The 23,531-nt window shown below is 43.0% G+C and overlaps 2 protein-coding genes across 3 annotated transcripts in view; one reads left to right on the forward strand and one right to left on the reverse strand.

Moving 5' to 3' along the window:
* The window catches only part of iqsec3b (IQ motif and Sec7 domain ArfGEF 3b), a 32,425-nt gene extending 11,553 nt beyond the window's left edge, over positions 1-20,872 (forward strand). The window contains exons 3-15 of one of the 2 annotated variants that reach the window (XM_069528634.1): positions 249-375; positions 1,371-1,772; positions 2,165-2,871; positions 3,606-3,767; positions 5,356-5,478; positions 10,784-10,950; positions 13,654-13,793; positions 13,931-14,062; positions 14,195-14,294; positions 15,245-15,403; positions 15,503-15,595; positions 17,060-17,106; positions 18,135-18,313. In XM_069528634.1, coding sequence (XP_069384735.1) covers positions 249-375; positions 1,371-1,772; positions 2,165-2,871; positions 3,606-3,767; positions 5,356-5,478; positions 10,784-10,950; positions 13,654-13,793; positions 13,931-14,062; positions 14,195-14,294; positions 15,245-15,403; positions 15,503-15,595; positions 17,060-17,106; positions 18,135-18,170 — 2,395 coding nt within the window. In that variant the 3' untranslated portion in view covers positions 18,171-18,313. Of the gene's footprint in view, positions 1-248; positions 376-1,370; positions 1,773-2,164; positions 2,872-3,605; positions 3,768-5,355; positions 5,479-10,783; positions 10,951-13,653; positions 13,794-13,930; positions 14,063-14,194; positions 14,295-15,244; positions 15,404-15,502; positions 15,596-17,059; positions 17,107-18,117 lie in introns of both variants that reach the window. The other variant, XM_069528633.1, reaches the window with a different exon arrangement.
* Positions 20,873-21,626: 754 nt separating this feature from the next.
* Positions 21,627-23,531, reverse strand: part of ptprq (protein tyrosine phosphatase receptor type Q) — a 38,854-nt gene continuing 36,949 nt past the window's right edge. The window contains exons 62-63 of the mRNA XM_069528632.1: positions 22,254-22,377; positions 21,627-22,168 (exon numbers count right to left, since the gene is read on the reverse strand). Of these exons, the coding sequence (XP_069384733.1) occupies positions 22,131-22,168; positions 22,254-22,377 (162 nt within the window). The 3' untranslated portion in view covers positions 21,627-22,130. The remainder of the gene's footprint in view (positions 22,169-22,253; positions 22,378-23,531) is intronic.

Here is a 23,531-nt window from a genome sequence, read left to right on the forward strand (position 1 = left end):
ATGTTGTTGTCTGAAGTGTCAACTTCGTCAAAAATATTTTCATCCTGGACACATATCCTGAGTTTCAGCCCTGCGACTTGTCACCGGACACATACAGTCCCTCGACCCCCACTCCCCCACTGCAGCCACACATCTGCTTCTTCCTTCATGAACCTCCTCACACTCTGCACAGTTGATGACCTGCCACTGAGATAATGACAGAGCTTTGAAGGTCAGCGGCGATGACTGATAGCTTTCTCCTCCTATAGCCATGGTAGTGGACAGATGCTGAGCCTGGAGGACGGAACATCCTCCGGTGGCGGACAGGAAGTGGAGGGAACCAAGAGGGAGGGACCCAGCGAGTATGAGATCACCCTGGAGAATAAAAACAAACAGGTATGTGTTTTTTATTTTTTAAGTGCATGTGAGGCCCTGCAAGCATGTGATTGGACGGACCCCTCTACCTGTTTAAGTTTGAGGAGGTGATGATGGATGATCACCTGACAATGTTTCTTGCCTGACAAAAGACATTTCCATTCAGTTCTATTTCCGTCTCTGTTGACATGACAAAAAGCACCAGCGACTCCAGTGCCACGGCGACAGGAACACAAAATGCTAGGTTGTCATGGCAACAGCTAATAACTGCTCCTGGCGGCTGGAGATTGGAGAGTCCTTATTTCTTGTAGCAAACTGCTGAAGGGTCCGTCGCCGCCACTGCCTTCGTTGCTGCAGTGTGCTCACACAAGCGTGTATCTGTGTGTGTCCGTGCGCTTTCTGTGGGTGTGTTTTTGCGTTTGCAGACACACACACACACACACACACACACACACACACACACACACACACAGACACACAGACACATACACACACACACACACACACACACACACACACACACACACACACACACACACAGACACATACACACCCCGGCACATGTGCGGCTGTCCTCTTTTTCTCCCTCTCTGTCTCATCTTCCCTCGCCTCCCACTCTTCCCCCGCCCTCCCTCGTTTTTCCCTCTTGCTGAAAATTTCGGATGCTGAGATTTTTTGGGGCTGAGCTGCTGCTGCCAACAAACAAAACAGAAATAGGGTTGTGCGGGTGTTTAATTTCCTATTCAGTTTCCCAACAGCACCTTTATCACAGCATATCCATCCTCCTTCCCATTGTCTCTAAGCCACTATTAGCAGTTGAATGATGATAGATTTGTTTTATCTTTTGTTGACATGAGTGCAAAATGGTAACATAAAGTTTGCCTGTTGGATGAATACCTATTTTTGTCTGTGCTGTTGTGTGCTCACTCTTCCAGTGTCTTCTCCAAGTTACACAGCCTTGTAAACATATTTTGATACCTAAACTTACTCCTCCTCACTCGCTTCCCTTTCTTCAGATAGAAGAGTTGGAGCAGAAGTACGGAGGCCACCTCATAGCAAGGCGGGCGGCCCGCCGCATCCAGACAGCCTTCCGTCAGTATCAGCTCAGCAAAAACTTCCAGAAGATTCGCAACTCGCTGTCGGAGAGTAAGTTGCCCCGCCGGATCTCCATGCGCCTTCCCAGCCCTTCAGGCCGCACCCGGAACGCAACCCAGAGACACAGTTACAGTCTGCACCCAGGAGGAGGACAGATACCTCTGCGCTCCAAAACTCCCCCTCCTCCGCCATGTCGGTCCACCTCTCTGCCCCCGTCTCCTGCATCGGCTCCAGCAGCCGCTCCCTCTCCTGCCCCGACCACAGCTCCACCGCCAACGCCTGGACCCTCACTCACACAGCTGGAGGACTGCTTCAGTGAACAAGTGAGTCTCATTTTGTCTTATGTCTCCCACAAGCTTTACTCTAAATAGGGACGTAGAGTGGTGCAGGAAGTTTCATTAACTTATACAATTTGTCATTATTGTAGCAGCTTGGCACTTTGTTCCAGACTCAAGTATCTCAACAACCTTTGCCCTGACATATTCATGCTGCCCTCCTTATGAATTGTAATAGCTTTGTGACCTTTTGATGTGTTGCGATGATCAGGTCAAAATTTTAATTTTGCCAAATAGGCCATGGTCTGCTTAGTAGCCAGCCACCATCCCTGTGCCACTAGCCACCAGCTGGAATCAGTAACTTTTCCACTCCATATTCCTGCTCCTTTGCCTGATTGTATCAATGTTTTCAAGTGTTTTTCTCATTGTATCTTTTGCAGCTGCACTCTTTGGCCCAGTCAATCGATGAGGCCCTTCGTGGTTGGAGCCTATCAGAGGGTGGAGAGGGGAAGGGGCTACTAATGGACCCAGGGGCACTTCGCGCAGCGGCTGAGAGTGCCTGTCTTCCGCGCAGTGCCAGCTCGTTGCTCATGGCCTTCAGGGATGTCACTGTTCACATTGACAGCAATAGTTCCTACACCATCTCCTCTGCCACCACCACAACCACAACCTCACTGGGCAACACAGGTGGGGGAGAGATGGGCAGTAGAAAAACATCTTTAGGCGGAATGGCCGGGGGAGGAGATGGCCAGTTCGCGGAGGAACCAGAATTTCCCGCCCCGCCTCCCAGTGAGGAGCTGGAAATGGTCGATCCGGGTTCGAGGAGGGGCTCCACAGTGCCAGCTCCGGGAGGAGGAGGGATGGAGGGGGAGAGTGGCTCAGACAGGCTGGGGTCCACTTCTAACTCTGCTTCCACCTCCAACCAGTCGAACCAGCAGCCTGCACAGATTTACACCCAGTACCAGCAGTACCACTACACTCATCCTCAGCAAATCCCCGGGGGGCCGAGCCCTGAGGCCTTGCAGGCCCTGGTCGTCTCTCTGCCCAGGGACCGCTGCCAAGACCCAGCCTCGTGCCGTTCGCCAACCCTGTCCACAGACACACACCGCAAACGCCTCTATCGTATAGGACTCAACCTCTTCAATGTGTGAGTGTGCTGGCAACACACACACACACACGCACACAAATTCTAAAATATCTCGGCACTTTTCTGCACCCTCTGGCTCAGGGTTCAAAGTACACTTATTACTGTTTGTGTCTAACAAATCTTCAACAGACAGGCAAATTGCTTTAATCAGCCGCTCATTAGTGTGTGTGGTCATTGGGAGGAGCTGCCTTTTCAGTGCCATCTTCCGATGTCATGATGTCTAGATTAAAAAAAAGAGCTGGAGAGGGGGTTGCAGGAAGAAGAGAGGAAAATAGAGACAGAAAAAGAGGGAGACGGCAATTGAAGAAGAGAGGGAGTCAGGGAGGTCATGAACAATTTTAGAGAGACTAAGTAACTATAAATAGAGTCCACGGTCGGCCTGCACTTATTATTAGTTAATACAAATTAAATTAAATTAACTCATATGCATCAGTGACAGTGGATGTGATCCAGAAGTCCAGAGCTAACAGCTTTTGTGCATGAGTGCACTCTTCTTTTCCTTCTTTTCTCCTTTGTCTTTGTGCAGCTCTTCCCCACACACACACACTTAGACACACGCACACATATGCATACACATTAAAGCACCCTTTCCCTTATATAAAGTATTACTCATTTTCTTTGTCACTCAGGCGCCTCACACCTCACACCATCTGCTTGAATGCACAAAAATCATCGCACGCACCCTGTTAACTCTAACACTATCTGCTTCTCTGCTGTTGGTGACCTGCGGGCAGGAACCCAGAAAGAGGCATCCACTTCCTTATCACGCGTGGCTTCGTCCCGGACACGGCCATCGGAGTGGCTCACTTCTTGCTGCAGAGGAAGGGCCTGAGCCGACAGATGATTGGAGAGTTTTTGGGCAACAGCAAGCTGCAATTCAACCGAGATGTCCTCGAGTGAGTCTTATTTTTTAAATATGCAGTCACACATACATCACACAGAAGTATAAATTGGAGTTTGATAACTGAAATCTAAGTGCTGTAATACAGGGCCAATAACACACACACACACACACACACACACACACACACACACACACACACACACACACACACACACACACACACACACACACAAATTACATTGCACACCTGTAATGAATCCAGTCTTCATATTAAAATTATTTGACTCAATCCATTTTGTGTGTTAGTGTAGGGAGCAAAGTTTTCGTGAAGATGATTATTTAGCTCAAATCAAGAGTTATTTGTATTAATAGCACTCTACATTGTAGCTGTTATTAAATTGTTACTGCTTCATTAATGGTGATATATTATTTACTCTTTATAGATCAGATATAAGTCAAGCACCCCAATATTCTGGAACACACCTGAACCCAAAATGCAACAACTGAGTGAAAAACATGTCATGACAAGTTAACTGACCTTAATTTGTAAATCTACTGTTTCATTTGCTGTTTCATAAAAACATTTGAGGGACCAGGTGGTGAAGCATTCCTCCTGCACTGTTGTTTGTCCCTTTAGTTCACCAAAAGCTGCTTAAAATCAATGTATTCACATGTTATTAACATTGATTGATTGTAGAATTGTAGAACCTTTAAACAGGACTCATTAACATTTTTTAGAATTGCAGATTTGATTGTGTGTTACAAAGAGAGAACCTCTTGCTGCTGAAATGTCTCCCTGGATTTAAACTGTGAACTGTAAACCAGTTCTGTTTGTTGCTGTTACTAAAAGATTCAACAAGAGATTTGTTGGACTGACTTTAAAGAATCCAAAAATGTTAAAGTATCTGGCTGTTAGAGCCTAACCACCTCATACGCACACAATAACATACACACAGACATACAACCCAGTCGACATGCAGCACATTCATGACAACAAGCATTCACTCAATGCTTTGTCACTCACTCTTTTTGCATCCAACCAGTGTCGACAGAGATCCAGGATAGGGAGGCTTTTTGCTGAGGTTGTTGCACAGACTTTAGAAATAGGTCACTGCACGCACGCACACACATACATGCACCCGAACATACAGTACACTTACACTTTTCTTCTTGTGCATGCACTTCCTTTATTGCCACAGTCTGTCCTCAGCCTTTCAAGTGCCTCTCTCTTGTCCCCTCACTCTTTGCATTTCATTATTTCACCCTCTCATCCCTCTTTCCTTCCCTCTTATGTCCCCCCCTGTCATCAGACCCTTTCTTCTCCATTAATATTTGCACAAAGTGTGTGTGTGTGTGTGTGTGTGTGTGTGTGTGTGTGTGTGTGTGTGTGTGTGTGTGTGTGTGTGAAAACATGTTGTCTTTATGTGTGTCTTCCAGGTCAGTGGCTCTGTAAAGGAAGTATGACTGTTAGAGTCAGATTTGCCATCAGCACTTGGGTAGTCATATTTTGTCGAACACGCACCAACACACACTCGCAAGCTCACCTTCACATCACAGTGACGTACCGCAGCTAAAAACGATCTTGCTCTCCTTTCTCTCTGATTACTCTTTTTTCTTTCTCACTGTCTGTCTCAATGCAGTTGCGTTGTGGATGAGATGGATTTCTCAGGCATGGAGCTCGACGAAGCCCTAAGAAAGTTCCAGGCTCATGTCCGCGTTCAGGGAGAAGCGCAGAAAGTGGAGAGACTCATCGAAGCCTTTAGGTGAGACTGTCAACTCGCTCACATGCAGGCCTCGCTGACTTAACGGGCTCTGGCTTCTCGTTTTTTATTACAATTCAACACAGCAACGGTCCATCACATGAGCAAGGCTTGTATAAGGGCCCTCTGAACTTTTTTAAATGAATGGACCTCTTGCCTGTGGCCACCTATGCAAAACAGACAAATAAAGAGACATAACCAACCCACAGATTTTGCAGTAAAACAGAAGCAAATGAGTCTTTTCTGATCTCATCTCGCAGCCTTGGGGCAGCAGACACATCCAGAATGGCATACTAATAGGCCGACTGCATAGGCAAAGTGTTTAACTGGTTCTGCTCGCTCACTGCGACAGGCTCTGATGAGACCAAAGCCCAGTTTCATTAACAAATTACACTGATTGCTTGTAACCTTTGACTAAACTCAGCAGTGTTTGATTGTCAGCCAATCATAACAAGAGATCTGAGCTGCAGGCAATCAGCGTGCATTTCATCAGGACAAAAATAGATGCTCTATTTCACAAACTTCCTCCCCTGGATGACAGTCCGTGGACAAATCTTTCATGGGGGCTGTTTGCGTGTGGTGAACACTGAACAGCTGAACAGCTTCTGTTTCCATCCAAAATCACACATAAATATGTAGAAGTGCATGTTTGGTTATCACAAGGTTTTTCTCAGTCTGATTTCTCTGCTCAGCTCAATAAAATGTTTGTGCAGACCCACTGAAGATGACACATTTAAATACCAAGAGGACCTTGAGAGACCTTCTGTAGTTTGCATACTCCATTTATGCCTTTGAACAGACAGTCTGGCTTTTTGTGTCCTCCACCTGGACAGAAACAGGTTTTATGATGCTGTTTTTTTTGGCTTCTTTGAGGCAAAAACAGATGACAGTGACCTGACAAATAAGATCTGCAATTGTTACCTTATCCTTTGGCTGGAACTCTCCTTGAAATGTCCTGGTAATATCCAAAGATTACCCCCAGGACTAAAAATGCAATAAAAATGTGGTCATTGTTTTCTGTTGAAGCGTAATTGGTTACCCCGCTGTGAACATTTAATCTGCCTCTGCTGATGTGCCGCTCTTTCCCCTCTGGAAAACCAACAATGTAACCAGAAGGACATGACTTGTGCCATATTGCTCATTTGAACTCCCAGATGTCCTTTTTTCCGTTTTGTAAAATCACTAGTACAATATAATGTGAGGAGTGTGTATTTGCTATTTGAATGCATTGCTTGATTTTCCATCTTTCTGCATCCACAATATGTGATTTGAATATGGGATTACCCTTTCCTGTCTCTTTTTTGGGACCCTGAAGCTCATGACCAACATTTCTTCTATAAGGATAAAGCTGGTGTCTTTCTATGTTTTTCTTTTGTCTGCTCGTCTTTCAGTACTTTCCAACTTGTCTGTGTGGCACTCAGCCCAAACCTAATTGTCATTCAGTTGGTCCTACCATGACTTAAACCTTAAAGACTAAGGGCTCTGTTTTAATGATCTAAGCACAGGGTCTAAATCTCATGGTGCGAGTGCATTTAAGATTTGTCCAAATCCACTTTTGTTAGTTAAACAGTTGGGGGAATAAAGACCTTGCACCTTGGTGGATTGCTATGATAATGGTGGATTTTCCAGGTTGTAAGAGGGAACACTTATCTGCAGAGGAAACAGTGTGACTAAGTGCATGAGCAGACCATCCGTGTATGTAACAAGTAGAGTGTATGTTCGTTTAACACCTGCCTGTGTAGGTGCATATTACTATGTTGATCATGCAAACTTAAAATAACAATAAACTACTGACTTCAGATCAGGTTTGTGCACTGTCTCAAGATAGCATTGCACCAACAATACTTCTGATTGCACCTTATTTTACGACCAACATGCCCATTGAGGCTCAGATGGGTGCAAGTGCATTTTATATCCAAAGATATAATATGTGACAAATCCCCAGTTCTATTCAAGGTAACAGTACTTTTCTTTTTTGTCGCCATTAATTCTGTCATATCCACTTGACCTGTAGCTTTATTCATCTCTGCATTAACTTCCAGGGCAAACAACATATGGCGAAGGAAAAACACTCTGCTGGTCTGTCAGCTAGACAGATGTTTTTTCCTTGCACTGTTTGTATTGGTCACTCACAATAGATCAGGATTTCTCACTGCTGTTGGCTGCGTTACATGAATACAACTTTAACACTTCTGTGGCTAAGACAACAACTCCCATGATCCCACGCTGCTTCATGATGTAACCAAAGTACGTCTTTTCTTTAATCATTTTGCTTGAGAGACCCCTAGAGGCTAAAGACAGTAAAAGACAGAGTAGGTGACTCACATTAGAGGACAATAGCCACAATTGGAAAAACACAATGAATGATTTAGCACAAACCCCCCCCCCCAAAAAATAAATAAATAAATATATATATATATATTTATATATATATATACACACATTTAAGAGACAAGAACACTTAAGTACTTATCCTCACAAATCAAGTTATATATAAAAAGTTCAAACAATCAATTTCTGCATTAAGAGCAGGATATACCATAGCCATAAGTCAGAAAATCATTAGTCAGTTTCTCGTTGGATAGTGGATTTGTCGGGGACTATTTCCAGCTGTGGATTAATAGACATTAACTCAGAGCAAAGGAGATTGAGTGGTGAGCAGACTGTGGATATGCGGGCATTACTTTACTTACTAACCACTATATCACCACTGCCAAAGAGGCCATTTTTTAAGTCTATTTGTTTGTAATCAGATTTAGGCAAAACCTACTGGACCTACTTGATTATCACAAAACTTGGTGGAGGGATGTGGTTTTGCGATCACTGGGCAGATCCAAGATTTTCTGTTCCCTTAGGGTTAGGGCTAGGGTTCAATATTGCGAGATATGAAGCTGTTTGATATTTTCACAGATCTTCCAGGGAATACTTCATGGATCTACATGAAAAAAGAAATCATATTTAGGAGACTGTTATGTATGAGTGTGTGCAATTTGGTGCAGCTTGATTACCTTTAATAGGACTGTTGGGCCCTGGCGTAGATGTGCTCTACTGAGTGCCATTCTAGTTGTCACTTTTGTTTTACATATACCCAGCGTGTTCTTACTCTAAGCAAGAACTGGTGAAGGAAAAGGAGAAAGGGAACAGTCATGACACTTTTCCCCTCTGCCTGAGATTTGAGGGCCAATCAGCTAATCATCAGCTAATCATCGGTTAATCACATGGTACTCAATCATACAGGCAGGGCCCCCTGGGTGCAGATTACAAATTCATCAGTGATCCGAGGCAGCGCTCTCTGTAGCTGTTAGTATATAAGTCAGAGAAGAGTGGGCTTTATCGGGACAGCCAGACATCCGATGCCATGTCTGTTACGTAAGAGTTGTTATGTCATCTGTGTTGTACTCTTGCCGTGAGTACTTCTTTTATTCAAAGTGGTATTTGTGCCAGCTGGCATGCAACTTTCATATGCAGATATGAAGATAAGAGATCCGGGAGCTTGTGTTCAAATAAACTTGTTACATAAGACAGAGATCCATGCTTGAAAAATGTGTGAATGAAGCACAAACACACACACATCCAATTATTTATTTATTCACTCAACTGTTTGCTCACTCAGTGTATAAATGTGCACACATATGCGCTCACACATCCATGCACACGTCCATTTGCATACACACACACACACACACACACACACACACACACACACACACACACACGTACAGTCGCTCTCGCCTTGTGTTCAGCCTTTGATGAATTTGCTGCAGAATTACATCAAGTTGACACATCAAGATGCTCGTTTCTGCCTCCATGTGTTTGAGTGTGTCTGTGTATGCACGCGTACATATTACATCTGTGGGGGTATATCTATTCTTCCTGAAACAAAGGCATTTCTTCTGAACTGGCCTGCAGTCGATTGATAGCCAATGGGTTCTCTGGCCTCAGATATTGCCTGGGTTCTGGGAAAAAGGCTTTTTAGTTTGCGTTGGCCTCAGATGTGGCCTCTCGCTTGCATATGCTCTGACGAGTGCATAGTCCTTTGGAGCACGGCAGCCCTCTCCATGTCTGCATCCTGCCTGGCTGTAGAGATAAAAGCCTCCCATCGCTGAAATGGCCCACTGTGTAAGTGTATGTGACAGTAAGAAAGATAGGGAGGGAGCTGTGGGAGAAGGCGGGTGGAAGGGGGGGGGAGTCAGTGAAGCCTGTGGGCAGCGACGGAGGAGTCCAAATTCAACATCACTGGTTCCAAAGCAGACTGGGCATCGTTACCTTACCCAGGGCAGAACCATTTTGCCGTGTCACACATCTCCTGTGTCCTGCCAGTCTCATTTATGAAAGAGTGACGGCTCCTCATATCTGAGGAGAAGTTACAATGAGTGAGTCAGATTATGAAATAGTGCAGCTTGTATGGTAATATAACCTCTTTAAATTCAGCATGAATGCTCGTATCTCACATTCAGAATAAGCAGCTTTTAAAACATCGTTTACGTCACATACGCCACTTTAACAAGTTGGACTGATCTCTGTCAACGATGCATTTGGGCCTAAATGCACTCACACAAATCATAACATTCTGTCCCAGCTCACTGCAGATTTTCTGGAACTGAACACAGTTCAAAGCTGAGAGGACATATTTTGGGGGGTGCTATTGGGCACAATAACAAACTGACTGTTGTGGTGTCCCAGAGCTCTCTGTCAGTTGGCTTAGGGACTGTATTTTCACTTACCTCATCCAAAATACTTCACAGTCAACTGCAGTTCCTCGGGTCCTCTGCAACACACCCACCACCACAACGGGATGGGCTGACATCATCTGTGACATAACAGAATGTTGTTTTGTGTTTATAAATAGAAGCCATTAAGCAAATCAGGAGAGTTTTTGCAACATTGCCACACACTGACAGGTATATTTTGAACAAGGAAATACAGAGTTACAGGTTATCACTGTTGCCTCATAGCAAGAAGGTTTTCCTGGTCTGAATCTTGGTTAGTCTGGTGTCTTTCTGCGTGGAGTCTTTATGTTCTCCCCGTGTCTGCATGAGCTTTCTCTGGGTACTCAGTTTTCCTTCCAAAGACATGCCGACAGGTCAGGTTAATTGCAGAATAGGTGTGGCTTCAAGCATGAATGGATGCTTGTTGGCTCTGTGATTTGCTGGCAACCTGTTCTGGGAATACCTAGCCCACCCTGCGCCCCTCAAAGGATAAGTGGTAAAGATAATGGATGGAAATACATCATTCCTTGTGTCTATAAATGTGACTTAATGACTTGAATCCAGAGAAGATTGACGGTTGTCCTGTTTTTCGTCCACAGCCAGAGGTACTGCATGTGCAATCCAGATGTCGTGCAGCAGTTTCACAACCCAGACACCATCTTCATCCTGGCCTTTGCTGTGGTTCTCCTCAACACTGACATGTACTCCCCCAACATCAAACCCCAGCGCAAAATGGGCCTCGATGACTTCATACGCAACCTAAGAGGTGAGTGTGTCCATTTTAAATCTTAACCAGAAAGGGCAAATAGTAGATTAAGGTGCTGATGAGGGATAGAGGTGAAAGTTTGTATTATACATGTATATATATATAAACACAGATAATAAAAGAGCAGTAAGGTCAGTTATTTTGAGATATGGCATATATTAGTACACATAGAGGCAGTCAGAAGAGTATTATATTTGAGATAAATTATTTTGTATAATTGATAAATGAAAGACAAGGCATATGGAGTAAGATAATAACATGTGCAAAAGCAGGTAGGCGGTGCAATGAGCAGAAATTGAGATATTTGGAAATGATAACGTAGACACTCACGATCGCTTGCTGATTGAGTCTTTTCGGTAACAGTGTCGCTGATTCGTCAGGCTCATATTACATGACCCGGCATTAGCCTCGCCTGTGGAGAACACAAAATGGTTAATCAAGTACAAGCGTTGTTGACCCTGTTGTCTTTGCTAGCAGTTAAATTCTACAACACCTCACATGCGTAGGAGACGAGCAGTATTTCGAGCAACTGTGTACAAAAAGACATGCATGCTGTGTGTACATGAGTGGTCATGTGATATGTGTTTTCAGGCATGTTAGTGTGGACAGGCATTCAAACTGATACAGATCTCTTTGTGGACAAAGATCAACATTTAAAATGCATTTGTAGCCTTAGACTGTTTACAGAGAGGCTGCATGTGCAGTATGTGTCATTGTGTGAGTTATCGCAGTGGAGGGAGCTGGTGTAATTACCTGCCGCCATGTTTTAACATTTATAACAAGTGGTTTATGAGCTTGAACTTAAACAGTAACCGCACAGGCACAGCTCAAACATTTTACTGCAGATCGTGAGGAAATCCAATGGAGAGATGTAACAGGTAGAATGATGAGGAGGAGGAAAAGAGGAGCAGAGGGAAGGGAAGTCAAAGTTTTGCAACCAGCCTCATCTTATCAGCCTCATTTTAATCTTACCTTCAGCCTTTGAGTGACAACCTCCTGAACTGAGGTAATTACTCAAAGAGGCAGCGGTTGCTTTCCTCAACCGTCAAGAAAAACCATCAACTCAGACTCTTAGCTCTGCCCCAGAGACCATGGCGTCAACTCATTTAATTGAGGCTCACTTAGATTTAATGATATGAGCGTGGGTTTTCCAGAAGCATCTCATCACCTGCACGCAAGCTCCTCGAGGCGCTGAGCACTCGATGTCGACGTCTCTATCTGACAGTACAAGTCATGCACCCGGCGCTCAAAGCAGCACAGCAGTTTGACTTTTATTTTTACATTCAGCTGATGGAAAAATCCACCATAAAATTAAATCTGTTATCTTTTTTTCGTATAATATTGCACAAGTGAGTTTCTATTTAGGCCGTACAGCAGTGGCAGACCAAAGTGATGCTTGAAAATGATAATGGAACAACTGCTGGGATTCAATATCAGCACGCATACTGGGATTAAACACATTCTCCGATTCAGAGCTGCAAAAACCCAAATGAAAAACTAATTTGGCTGTAATATCTCAGACACAATTCATATGAGCCCACACAGTCAGACTCTTATTCACTGATTATTGAGTTTATCGTTAGGATCCCCATTAGCTTCCACTGTGGCTGTCGTGCACAGTAACTTCCCAGGGATTTGCACAATAAAAGGATTTAACTTACAATCAACATCTGTGACTAATAAAAACATTGATACGACAAATTTCAATGGACCAACTTCAAAATGTGTCAAATGTGGACTTAAAAGTTTAAATTCTTTAATTTCCAGATTAAGGAGCTGTCTGCGTTTTCAAGTGTTGGAAATGGAAATGCAAGATGCCGATTCTGTCTTGCTCCTCCTGGAAATTTACAGTATATTTATTACTGTGTCATGTGCATTTAAGACCACAGTGTCCTTTGTGGAACAAAACAAACGTTATGTCCTTTTTTGTGTTTCATAGAAGTCTGTAAAATGGTGAATGCACTTACCTCTCCATAAAACATTAGCTAAACTGATTTTTTGAGTGTTCTGAAGAATGTATTATTTACATCCATGTTTGCAAGCCTCCATTCTTCTGCATCACTGCCTGTGCAGGAATTGCATTTGGCAGCTTCTTTTGTCCAAAGCGACAGAAAAATGAGCAACAATACAAAGATGCAGCAGTGGAACATTTTCAGACATTATAACTTTTTATATTACTGAACACTACACACACTGTTTCTTAAAGGTGCGTGTAGGAAATATGGTTAGATGAGTAAGGTGATGTATTAGGAACATTGTTGGTAAAAAGAAATAACAAAATGAAAGATGATGAAAGACAATTTAACATTACATTTTTGAATCTTGAGATTAAAGTGTTTCAGGAAAAACTCACATTTATGAGAAAAACCTCAGATGTTTGCAGATTCCAGGACATTGCTACATCTTTTCTAAATCCACATTACATTATTGTATTCAAGTGCTTCACAAGGCAGCAATGAAAGTAAATATGTAACAAAATATTTCAAAAGACAGCTCAAAGAAAATTATAGAAGACAAATCAATTATTGGACGTATTTAAAGTAAACTTCATCATCTTGAGCTTCAGCATCACCTGATGTTTGCCTGTTTGTCTGTCACACTCTCTGGCTGCCACACAACTTATCTCTCCATGAGTAACTCACCTACACCCGTCACGGCTCTTACCTTCATACACCTATATTTTAAGAGCCCTTGTTCCCTCAGGTGTGGATGATGGAGCAGACATACCCAGAGAGATGGTGGCAGGCATTTATGAGAGGATTCAGCAGCGAGAGCTCCGCTCAAATGAAGACCACGTCACGTATGTGAGTCGTGTGGAGCAGTCCATCCTAGGCCTGAAAACTGTGAGTAATAGGAATATCCCCTTTATTTCTCATTTCAGGGAGTCTTAACCCGTTTGTACAGACTCCTCTGATGTCCTGCATTATTTTACTGCAGTCTGTCCTCAGTCATCTCCATGTCTTTAACCTCGCCTCCACAGATCCTCGCTGTGCCTCACAGACGTCTGGTGTGCTGCTGCCGCCTCTTTGAGGTGCCCGATGCCAACAAGCCTCACAAGCAAAAACTGTCGCAGCTTCAGAGAGAGGTCTTCCTCTTCAACGACCTGCTGCTGGTAACGTCACACCACTGAAATCAGGCTCTAATTCGCTACCAGGCTCTAATTATACACGATACACAAAACATAATTAACATTGTGAGACATAATCAGATACAGTATATGATGTTTTTCCTGTGTTGACTGCAGATCCTCAAACTGTGTCCCAAGAAAAAAAGCTCAGCCTCGTACACCTTCTGCAAAGCTATGGGTCTTCTAGGAATGCAGTTTCACCTCTTCAGCAATGAGTGTAAGAGGCCGCTCTACTCTGCAGAAGGTTTTTTCTCTACAGTCGAACCATGCTGCTGGAAAAATGTTTTGCAGCCATCAACGGCACAGTTGTCAGGATCCAAGCTTTGAAAGAATTTCCAAGGGGTCACCAGAACAAAGAAAGTTAACCCACTGGTGTCACTTACACGCTGTATCTGATAGATTTTAGAGAGACATTTAATATGATTTTACTGTAATTGAACCTATAAAGGGCATCACATAATCTTAAAAACTAAGTATCAATATAAGGAATAATTTGGAGCTTTTGTGAACCATGAAACACTTTTTGCTCTTTGGTCACAGAATCAAATCTGACGTCTCAGATCAAACTATATGAAATAATCTCTCTAATGATTTAAATACAGAAGAAAGAAAGTAGAAAATAAAAAAATGGGTTTTTTTTAAAACAATTTTTGAGGCCTTAATAAGAATAAGTCCCCGTTATGTAGATTTAGAGAGACTGGATTCAAAAAGTATAACTGACAGTTTGTGATTAAATTGCTGTAATTTATAGAAGAACAAATGACATTTGACAGGTTGGCCATTTAGCTGAGGAATCTATAAATTCCAAACAAAAGCTGAGACTGATGGGACTGTCATTAGTTTGCAGATGTTCGATCGTAAACACAATTGTTGGACTGCTTCAAACTTTGATGTGGTGACGGCTCGAAATGAAAAATCATTGATTGTTTCTGTTCGTGTAAATTTCATAGGCTACTTCTGATCTTGATTTTTTTTTTATGAACTTTCTTAAACTTCTGCAGACTTAATGCGATAGTATTCTTAGCAGGGACATTTTGTAAAGTAGAAACCTGCAAACTGCATGAGAAAGTGTTTCCAAAGATGTTTTACAAAAAGCCTGCATCCTTTTTTTAGAATCAAAGTCATGATGATAGATCTTTGTCTTTGCGGGGGCTTCTCTCTCATCAGACTACGCCCATGGCATCACCATGCTGAGCCCATTCACCTCAGAGAAGAAGCAGCTGGTGAGCTTCTGCTCCCCGAGTGGAGAGGAGCTCAGGAAGTTTGCGGAGGAGCTCCGAGAGGCTATCACAGAGGTCAACGAGATGGAGCAGATACACATCCAGTGTAAGGACAGACGAACACACACCTCAGCACAGGGAAATGCAAACAAACTTGTACTGAATTGTATTCGGCAGTTTACAATCTCTCTTTCTGCTGTTGTAGGGGAATTGGAGAGGCAACAAGGCATCCAGCCACACGGCATACACACCAACGGTGGGCAAGTGGACACACACACAGGACACGGCTCTCCCTCAGGTACTGGTTTTGCTTGCGCAGCACAAAATGCATAACACAGCATACATTACTCATAACAATGCATGCGTTACCCTGGAGAATGTCGAAAATAGGACGACTTCATGGAGGAGAGGCGCATGAAAAAATTAAAAAAGAAAATAGCAAAGAGAGTGGATTATGATCAGCAGAACTATTAAGAGGCTTTCACACCTTGACTCCAGACCTTCGGACTCTAGATTTCTGTCTAAGAGACGTGATGGTATTGATCGTCTCAGGGAGGAAGTGATTGAGCATGTACCCTGAAACTTTCAAATCATTACATAACAGAAACAGCACATTTTAGCAGATATGATACTACTTTTGTAATGTCAATGGCAGCATAGAGGACTGTCGCACTTTTTAATAAAGATATTGCTAAAATAAAAATGTAATAAATGTTGTGCAGGGTAGGACATCTTTGAATACAATACATGTATTAATAGTATTCATCCTATGGGGGCTTTCACACCTGTGTTGTTTTGTCCGTAATTTCAAAGTGTGAAAGGGGCCTTGGATCGCAAACTGAACCACTGGTTTTTTTTATAGTTAGGAGTTTTGGACCAGTTGCAGGAAGTTGAGACAGCATTAGAAGAGGAATAGAAATAGCAGCAGCCTTTGGTCTCTCCAGAAATGGAGTTGCCAAGCTCACAGGATTCCTTTCAGTCTTCTCCTTCGCCATCATAATGTTTGAAGATGTGGACGTTCATTTTGTGCATTCAAACTAGCATTGACAACTACACCTAAAGTTGGGGATTCAATAATAACATTGATATTATAGTGGCAAAGAAATGGACCAGTGAGCCGGTTCATTCATTTTCTCCATTCAAATAGAGAATTGTCACCACCCCGATGTTAGAGGCACGCAAGTCTGCAATCCAATCAATGTCAAGTACACAGCCCACGTAGGTGATGATAAAATCCAGTAGTGCACTTCATGAATTATGATATGAACCTAAAACCAATGAGATGTTTGGTTCAAATCATGAAAAGGTGTGATATTTGAAAGTCATGTTGTGAACATTCTTTAATCTTAGAGTTTTTATATTCCACTCTAATGTCTCTGCAGTAAATATAAAGCTTCTACTTGTTTTACAGAGGCTCATGTGATGGATAGTTCTTTTGACAGGTGTGTTATATATCATTTCTGAGTTAAGAGGTGCTGAACCTTTGGACAGAATGAGGATAACTGTTAACTGCCTCTGCTAAGCTAAGTTAGGAGGCTGGTGGTGATAGTTTCATACCGTAGTTCCAGTGAAAACATAAAATATTCTCATCTCAACCCTGGAAAAGAGAGCTGCAAAGCAAATCCACATTTTCCTGAACTACTCCTTTAAACAATTGTCAGTCCCCAGTGTGAAAACCTGCCTGTGACATTTTTGACTCTCTGTATGTGAAGCTGAAATCTGCCTGTTGACTTACAAACTGAGGCATCTCATTTCCCCACAGGCCAACAGGATATGTACGATAAAACCGGCAACAACAACACAGTAGAGGTGAGTGCCAAAGATACTCATGTCTCCCTCAGGTAAGTATCTGGCTTCTCTGCTTTGAGGGTGTGCTCTTTGTATGCAAGCGTTTGTGTGCGGTTGGACAGGGACTGAGCCTCATCCGAAAAAAGAAAGTCTGCTTAATGCTTTTGCGTTAAAAGGAGCTCCGCCTGAGGCCCATCCCCTCTTGTGAGGCCAGGGATACAAAGGCCGCTGAGAGGAGTCTGCTGCTGTAGTGACGCTACGCATAGTCTCTCTCTCTGTGGCTCATGAGTGGCTCAGCAGCCACACTACTCACTGCACAACACCCCTTCTTTCATCAGCTGCTGTTTGCCAGCCTTATACTGTTTAAGCCTTTGCAAGCCACCATAAACCCAGCTGGCTCCTAGAATACCATCTACAAAGCCAGATAAGCTTGATAGCGTTAACAGACTGCCGAGTGTGCGTGGGTGGCTATGTGTTTGTAAAACCAGCCCTGCCTTTAACTAAGCACAGAGACAGAAGCTGTTTTCCCCCCTCTATAGCTCCTCTTCTTTATATTCCTTTGCCCGTTTCTCCCCTGCCTCTCTGTCGGTCCCTTAGCTTTGTAAATTCTTGTGTTAGGGAGACACCAAGCCCTCGGTGTCACCTCTCTCCTCTCCCGACACTCCCTTTATCTTGTAGCATCTTATTCTCCCACTCATTGACCATATTCATACACACACAGACAAACAAAAATGTTCCCGTCATGATCTCTGATCTACATCTTGTCTTACCCTGCAATCCTTTTCTCTGTCTGAGCTGGTGTGTGTTTGTGTGTGCAAATGTGTGACAATGTTATTTAGAGAAAGTGTAAATCATGTAAAATCATGATTGAGAATTAAAAAAGGGGAGTGTGTGTATTTTTGCATGTGCTCGCTCTGCATACTACCTACCTGCATGCCTGCATGCCCATGTGCGTAACACACCAGAGGGCTGTGTTGAGGCTGCGTTCAGGCTGGTAACTCCTCATGCGTTCTCTGACTGTTTCTAAACTAGGTGTCAATTCACAACAGGCTGCAGACCTATCAACTGAGCCAGCCCAGCATTGAGTCCGCACCCCTGGCCCTGGCCGCTCCGCCCGCTCTGCTCAGCTCCGTCCAGGCCGGGGAGCTCCGCCCAGAAACGCTCATCCAGTGCCAGCAAATTGTCAAGGTGATCGTCGTTGACCAGAGCGGGCGAGGGCGGATGGAGGCCTTCTTGAGTCAAGGCCCAGCCACTCATCAGCTCATCCAGTCTGCCCTGTCCACGCCCGTGCACGTCAGAGAGGGGGACGGCCCTCAGCCACCGCTGCCGCCTCCACCTCCACCCTACAACCACCCCCACCAGTTCTGTCCCCCTGACTCGCCCATGCCCCTTCACCACACCATGCCTCTCATCCGCAGGCGCAACTCAAGCGGCTCCCGCAGCATTGTCTGAGTCCTGGTTTACTCTCCGAACCGTGGAAGGGAGACGTTACCTTCATCCAAACAAACACATGCTGGAGCCCGAATCGACTCACTTGGAATGGTAAGATAAACGCAAAAAAAGGGATTATACTGTGTGAGTTGCATTAAGGGACAAAGGAAAACAACAAGAATCCAATCACTGTCTTGACTGAGCAGCATTGTGGCTTTTAATGCCATTTCTCTCCAACATGTCTCCTGGTAGCTGATGGTGTTGTCTGTCTACATCTCACACTCTTTACCAGATCATATGACTTTGCATCTTTTTAAATGTCACCTCTCCAAACAATGTGTCTGTGAGCTGTGACCGTGATGCCGAGGGGCGACGCCAGAAAACAAAACTGGCGGCCACAAAGGGACATGGATCGGCTTTAAATGTTAAAGGACAAAACGTCTGCATTGTCTTGTTTTCTTCCAAGATATTGATGTTGAGGTCACACCTCTTTGTTGGGTGCAGGTTTTCAGTCAAAGATATCACAATCACAGTGTTGGCACAGCTTCTCCACACTGTAATGCTTTTATTCCTGCATATCTGTATAATGTGAAGAAAACGGAGCATCCACTTATTTGTTTCCTTCATGTTGTGGGGAACAGAGAATCAGTGAGTGTAAGGACACGGTTGAAAAAGGTTCCAATGTCTCTACTCTGTCATGTTAAGTGAGCAAGGACGTTGTTACTCACTAAAATAACCTAAAAACCACATCCTTATGACAATCATACTGTTTCTGCTTTTTCGTTGTGTGTTTTTCTGATCTCATGTGAAAAGATATCTTCACAGTAGCGTGTGTGACGACCCTGATTCTGTGGCATTTGGCTGTCACAGAGCTCAGGAACAAACGTGGTGCAATGGAACGTGTAATATCTGCACCTCTGAGTCGCACTGAGCTCATTTGTGGGAGCAGAATTCATCCAAGGCTGAAACAGGCAGATGCCTTTCTCCTCCTGTACATTTCCTCCTAATGAGTGTGAATATTTAGTGTTACCTTTGAATTTAGGCAATATCTACACCCAGAAAACTCCTAGCTTTAGCTTGAAAATGAATAAAAATGGCTCCACACAGGGTAGACTAAGGTCACCTATAATAAAAACATCACTCACACATACTTTATTTTTCTTGCACACTGAAAATGTTATATAAGCAGAGATGCATTCCTTTGCTGAATGTTTAATCAGGGGGAAAACTGAAGATGTCCATGGAATAATTATTTCAAGTGTTGTCTGTCATGTTGTCAAGCTTGAGCCAGTTTGTACAGCAGATCACGAATCATCATCAAACTGAAACGCACCACACACCTCTTGTACCTTTTTGCACCACAGAATATATTGGATATATTGTAAATAGATAATATAGATTTATTCTGAAAAAAAGTGATTGGTTTGCCCAGTGTGTGTATCTACGTATGTATTTGTACAGAGAAGATCTAGTTTAAAAGAGAAAAAAAGAATATTATTATTATTATAGTTAAAATGATTATTATTCACATTTATTACCAGGAGGGTGTCCTACATCCTACTGCTACTAGAGATGAAAAACAGGCAGCTTTTATAGAACACACTCCAGTTACCATGGTAACACACACTGATATTATTACAGATCTACATTCGTCATTAAAATACCATGTCATATTATTACAGGATTATTAAGAGATGGCTGTGTCACCTGTTAAAGGTGTCTAAAGGGCTATGCTGTATTGGTGAATACGTACAGTAAACCACCGGACACACACACACACAAACACACACACATGCACAGTGTTTAGATGCTGTGCAAGTGCACACATGCTCACATGCTCACATGCTCACTCACACACATGCACATACATGCACATAGCTGCCAAAGCAACAACAAATCCAGCTTCGATTCACTTTAGAAACTGCTTGATTTCGCAAGTCAGCGTCCCCACTTTGTTTTTTCTGACTGACTTCTTCTAAATAGCATGATGTTTTTATTTTTATTTCGCTTTTCTTTAACAGTTAGTGGGAGGAGTTTGATTATACGTTTGTATCATTATTGTCAGGGCATGATGGGTTGATTAATGTCATTTTATTCACTCGCTCTACTTCCGCCCCTTCCTTTCTGCCCGACCCCCACTTATCCCCAACCTCCGGTTTCTCTGTGGTTGCCATGGAGACCTGCCAATCTGCATCCTTACTGTGGAGCACTGTCATTAATCTTTGCACCCTCACAATATTTCTAAAAAAAAAAAATACAATGGAGATTTCTTAAAGATCAACACATTTACTAAAGGAATATTTCTAATTTTTTCTGTTTGAAGAGAATGAAAGAATAAAGTAGTTTTTACTCTCTGTCTCAGAGTGACTCGTCTGTTGATGCTCAACCATTCTTGACATCAGTATCGTGTCCACGGCGTCTGTAGCTCTGCCGCATCTCTAATGAATGAATCTGCACCAGGTGTGCAAGGAGCACGGTGGAATGAAGGAGCTTATGAGAAATCATTCGACAGCGGCGTTCCTGTGTCCTCCCTGCACACCGGGCAGGTCTGAACTCATTCGTTGAAGAATGAGGCCAGTATTGAATCTGAAAGTGTTGAATGTCTTATTGTGTGTAGCAGTGAGTCTACACATCAATGTGTGTATTACGAGATTCCTTTATTATTATTTTTTATTATTATTGAATCTTACTCTGTCTTCTAAAGAACTGGAAATACGGACCCGTGCAGTCTACATATATTTGACCACCCAAATCTAACATTCTATCGAGGCATTATTAAGATTTCGCAATCAAAAGGCTAAAATGGGTTTTATGAGGTCACAGTGACCTTGACCTACAACCACCAAAATCGAATCAGTTCATCCTTGAGTCCAAGTTAATGTTTGTACCAAATTTGAAGAAATTCCCTCAAGGTCTTCTTGAGATACCGCGTTCACAAGAATGGGACAAACGGACGGACAACCCAAAAACCTAATGCCTCAGGTCGCTGGCTGTTGCCAACATGGAGGCATAAAAAGACCACTAAGATGGTGACAATTGGAAATTATCATTCAACAAAGACTACATGAGAAACGCCCCCAAATGTTGCAGCCTAAAATATCAAGGCCAGAAAAAATACAAGTTGCTTTATTTCTGGAAATCACACTTGAGAAAGAATGAACAAAAACCTCGACACAGGCAGAATTACAAAGAGAACACCATTTTGGCTTGAATAAATTATCTTACAAAAAACATAGATAATATCAACATAAAACAGTAATTACAATACACAGTGAAATCAATTTGTGCAAAGGCTTACAGACGTGATAGAGCGCTCACTGTCTCTGCGGTTTCTCCTTTATCGCTGTCGTTTCTGAAACTCCTTGTCACCGTCTCCCTTTTGTCTCGCTCACTCTCTTTGAAAACAAGTAGACAAGTGGTGGAGTGAAGGGAGGCCTGAGCTGAGAAATGGGTTGAAGAGGAGCAACAAAACCTTGAGTCGACTGACGGGCCGTTCAGTTCAGACTGTGTCGTTCCTCCCTACTTCCTCTGCCGCTACGAGGTGCAGGCCGCCATGTCCAGGGTCTGTGCACAGGTTCTGTCTCACTCGGGTGCAGGTGTCCCTTGGTTTGTCTTTACATGGTGGTCTCTTCCCACTCCAGCTCAACATCACCTGGAGACCAGGACAAATGTTTGGGGTGAACTCTGTGCTGTGGAGAGTGGGTAAGACTTTGTGTGTGTGTTCATGTTGTGTTTACCTTCCATTGCTTCCAGAGAGTCCATCTTCTCCAGAGCAGAGTAGCTGACAAACCAGATGGATTGGCTGTTGCCTTTGTTGTTAAGAAGTTCCAGTGTACTCTGGTGCAGGAAGATGTACTGGGCCTGACAGCAAATGACAAATGTACTATTTGATGTATCTTATATTAATTCCACACTGAGCAAACATCCATATGAATTAATTTGGTGTAGTATTACATCTTATAATATTCCTTTTCAGGGTGTCCTGATGGCCGAGGCAGATTCTGACCATATAACACAAAATTTTAAAAATGAATCTCTAGTAACAGTTTCTACATGTGAATATGAAAAATCTGTAGGCGAGGGACAAGATTTTGTGGCTGGAAGCCTTCTGGTTTCTGCATCAAGATTGAGCAGGCTTTGGTTGCTCGTGGATAAACCAAAATAATAGCCAAAATTGAATCTGGTCACAGCTACATTAAAGCTTCTCTGTTTGTGTTTTGTGCAGAGAAATGTTCAACATGGGTTATAAAAGAAACTAGTCAGGCTATAAACGATGTCTTGGCCCAGATATCTGCTGTCTACACCAGAAGCCCCAAAATATTGCCTGTCGGCCGGAGGCTAGTTCCACATTAGACAATAGCTGATAGGCTGAAAAATTACAGAAAACCTGGTTTGACTTCAGCTTCATGTTTTTTTAACAGCTGTCTAGTGCCTCCTGACTAATATAAATGGCCTTGAATAAAAATGGCCTTGAATAATAACAGCAATACTATTTTTACAATTCAGTAGAAAAAACCTGACTTTCTGATTGCGGAGAACTTAAATCAAGGTTGTATCACTTGATTTTGATACAAACCCATCAGAGCTGATTTTTACAAAGTGCCTAAAGAGCAAAAAAATTGTGCACATTCAGTTTTGGACTAAATTGAGACCTTTTGTCATTGATGTTTATTTGTGAAGATGCCACATGATCTCCAGACGCAAATGATCCAAAATGTTTTTTATCCTTCCTCTGGGTTTTGTGTGTTTTGGCACATTGAACACACTCAGTAGACCCCTTCTCTTCCTGCTGACTTCCTGCAAAAATTAACAACTTGAAAATAATGTACTGATATGACCTGTGCCTAATGTACTATAGAGTGCTAAAGCTGAGTTGAGGCAAATGCATTGGCTTGTATAACTTGCTAATATTTATTCCTTTGTGTCAGTTCAGGCTGTAACCCAGGGATGTGGATATGAAATATTTTTTAAGGTCTATACGTCAAGCAACAGGAGCCATCAGAGTATGACAGATT

Source organism: Paralichthys olivaceus, chromosome 7, assembly GCF_024713975.1.
Source record: "Paralichthys olivaceus isolate ysfri-2021 chromosome 7, ASM2471397v2, whole genome shotgun sequence".
NCBI lineage: Eukaryota > Metazoa > Chordata > Actinopteri > Pleuronectiformes > Paralichthyidae > Paralichthys > Paralichthys olivaceus.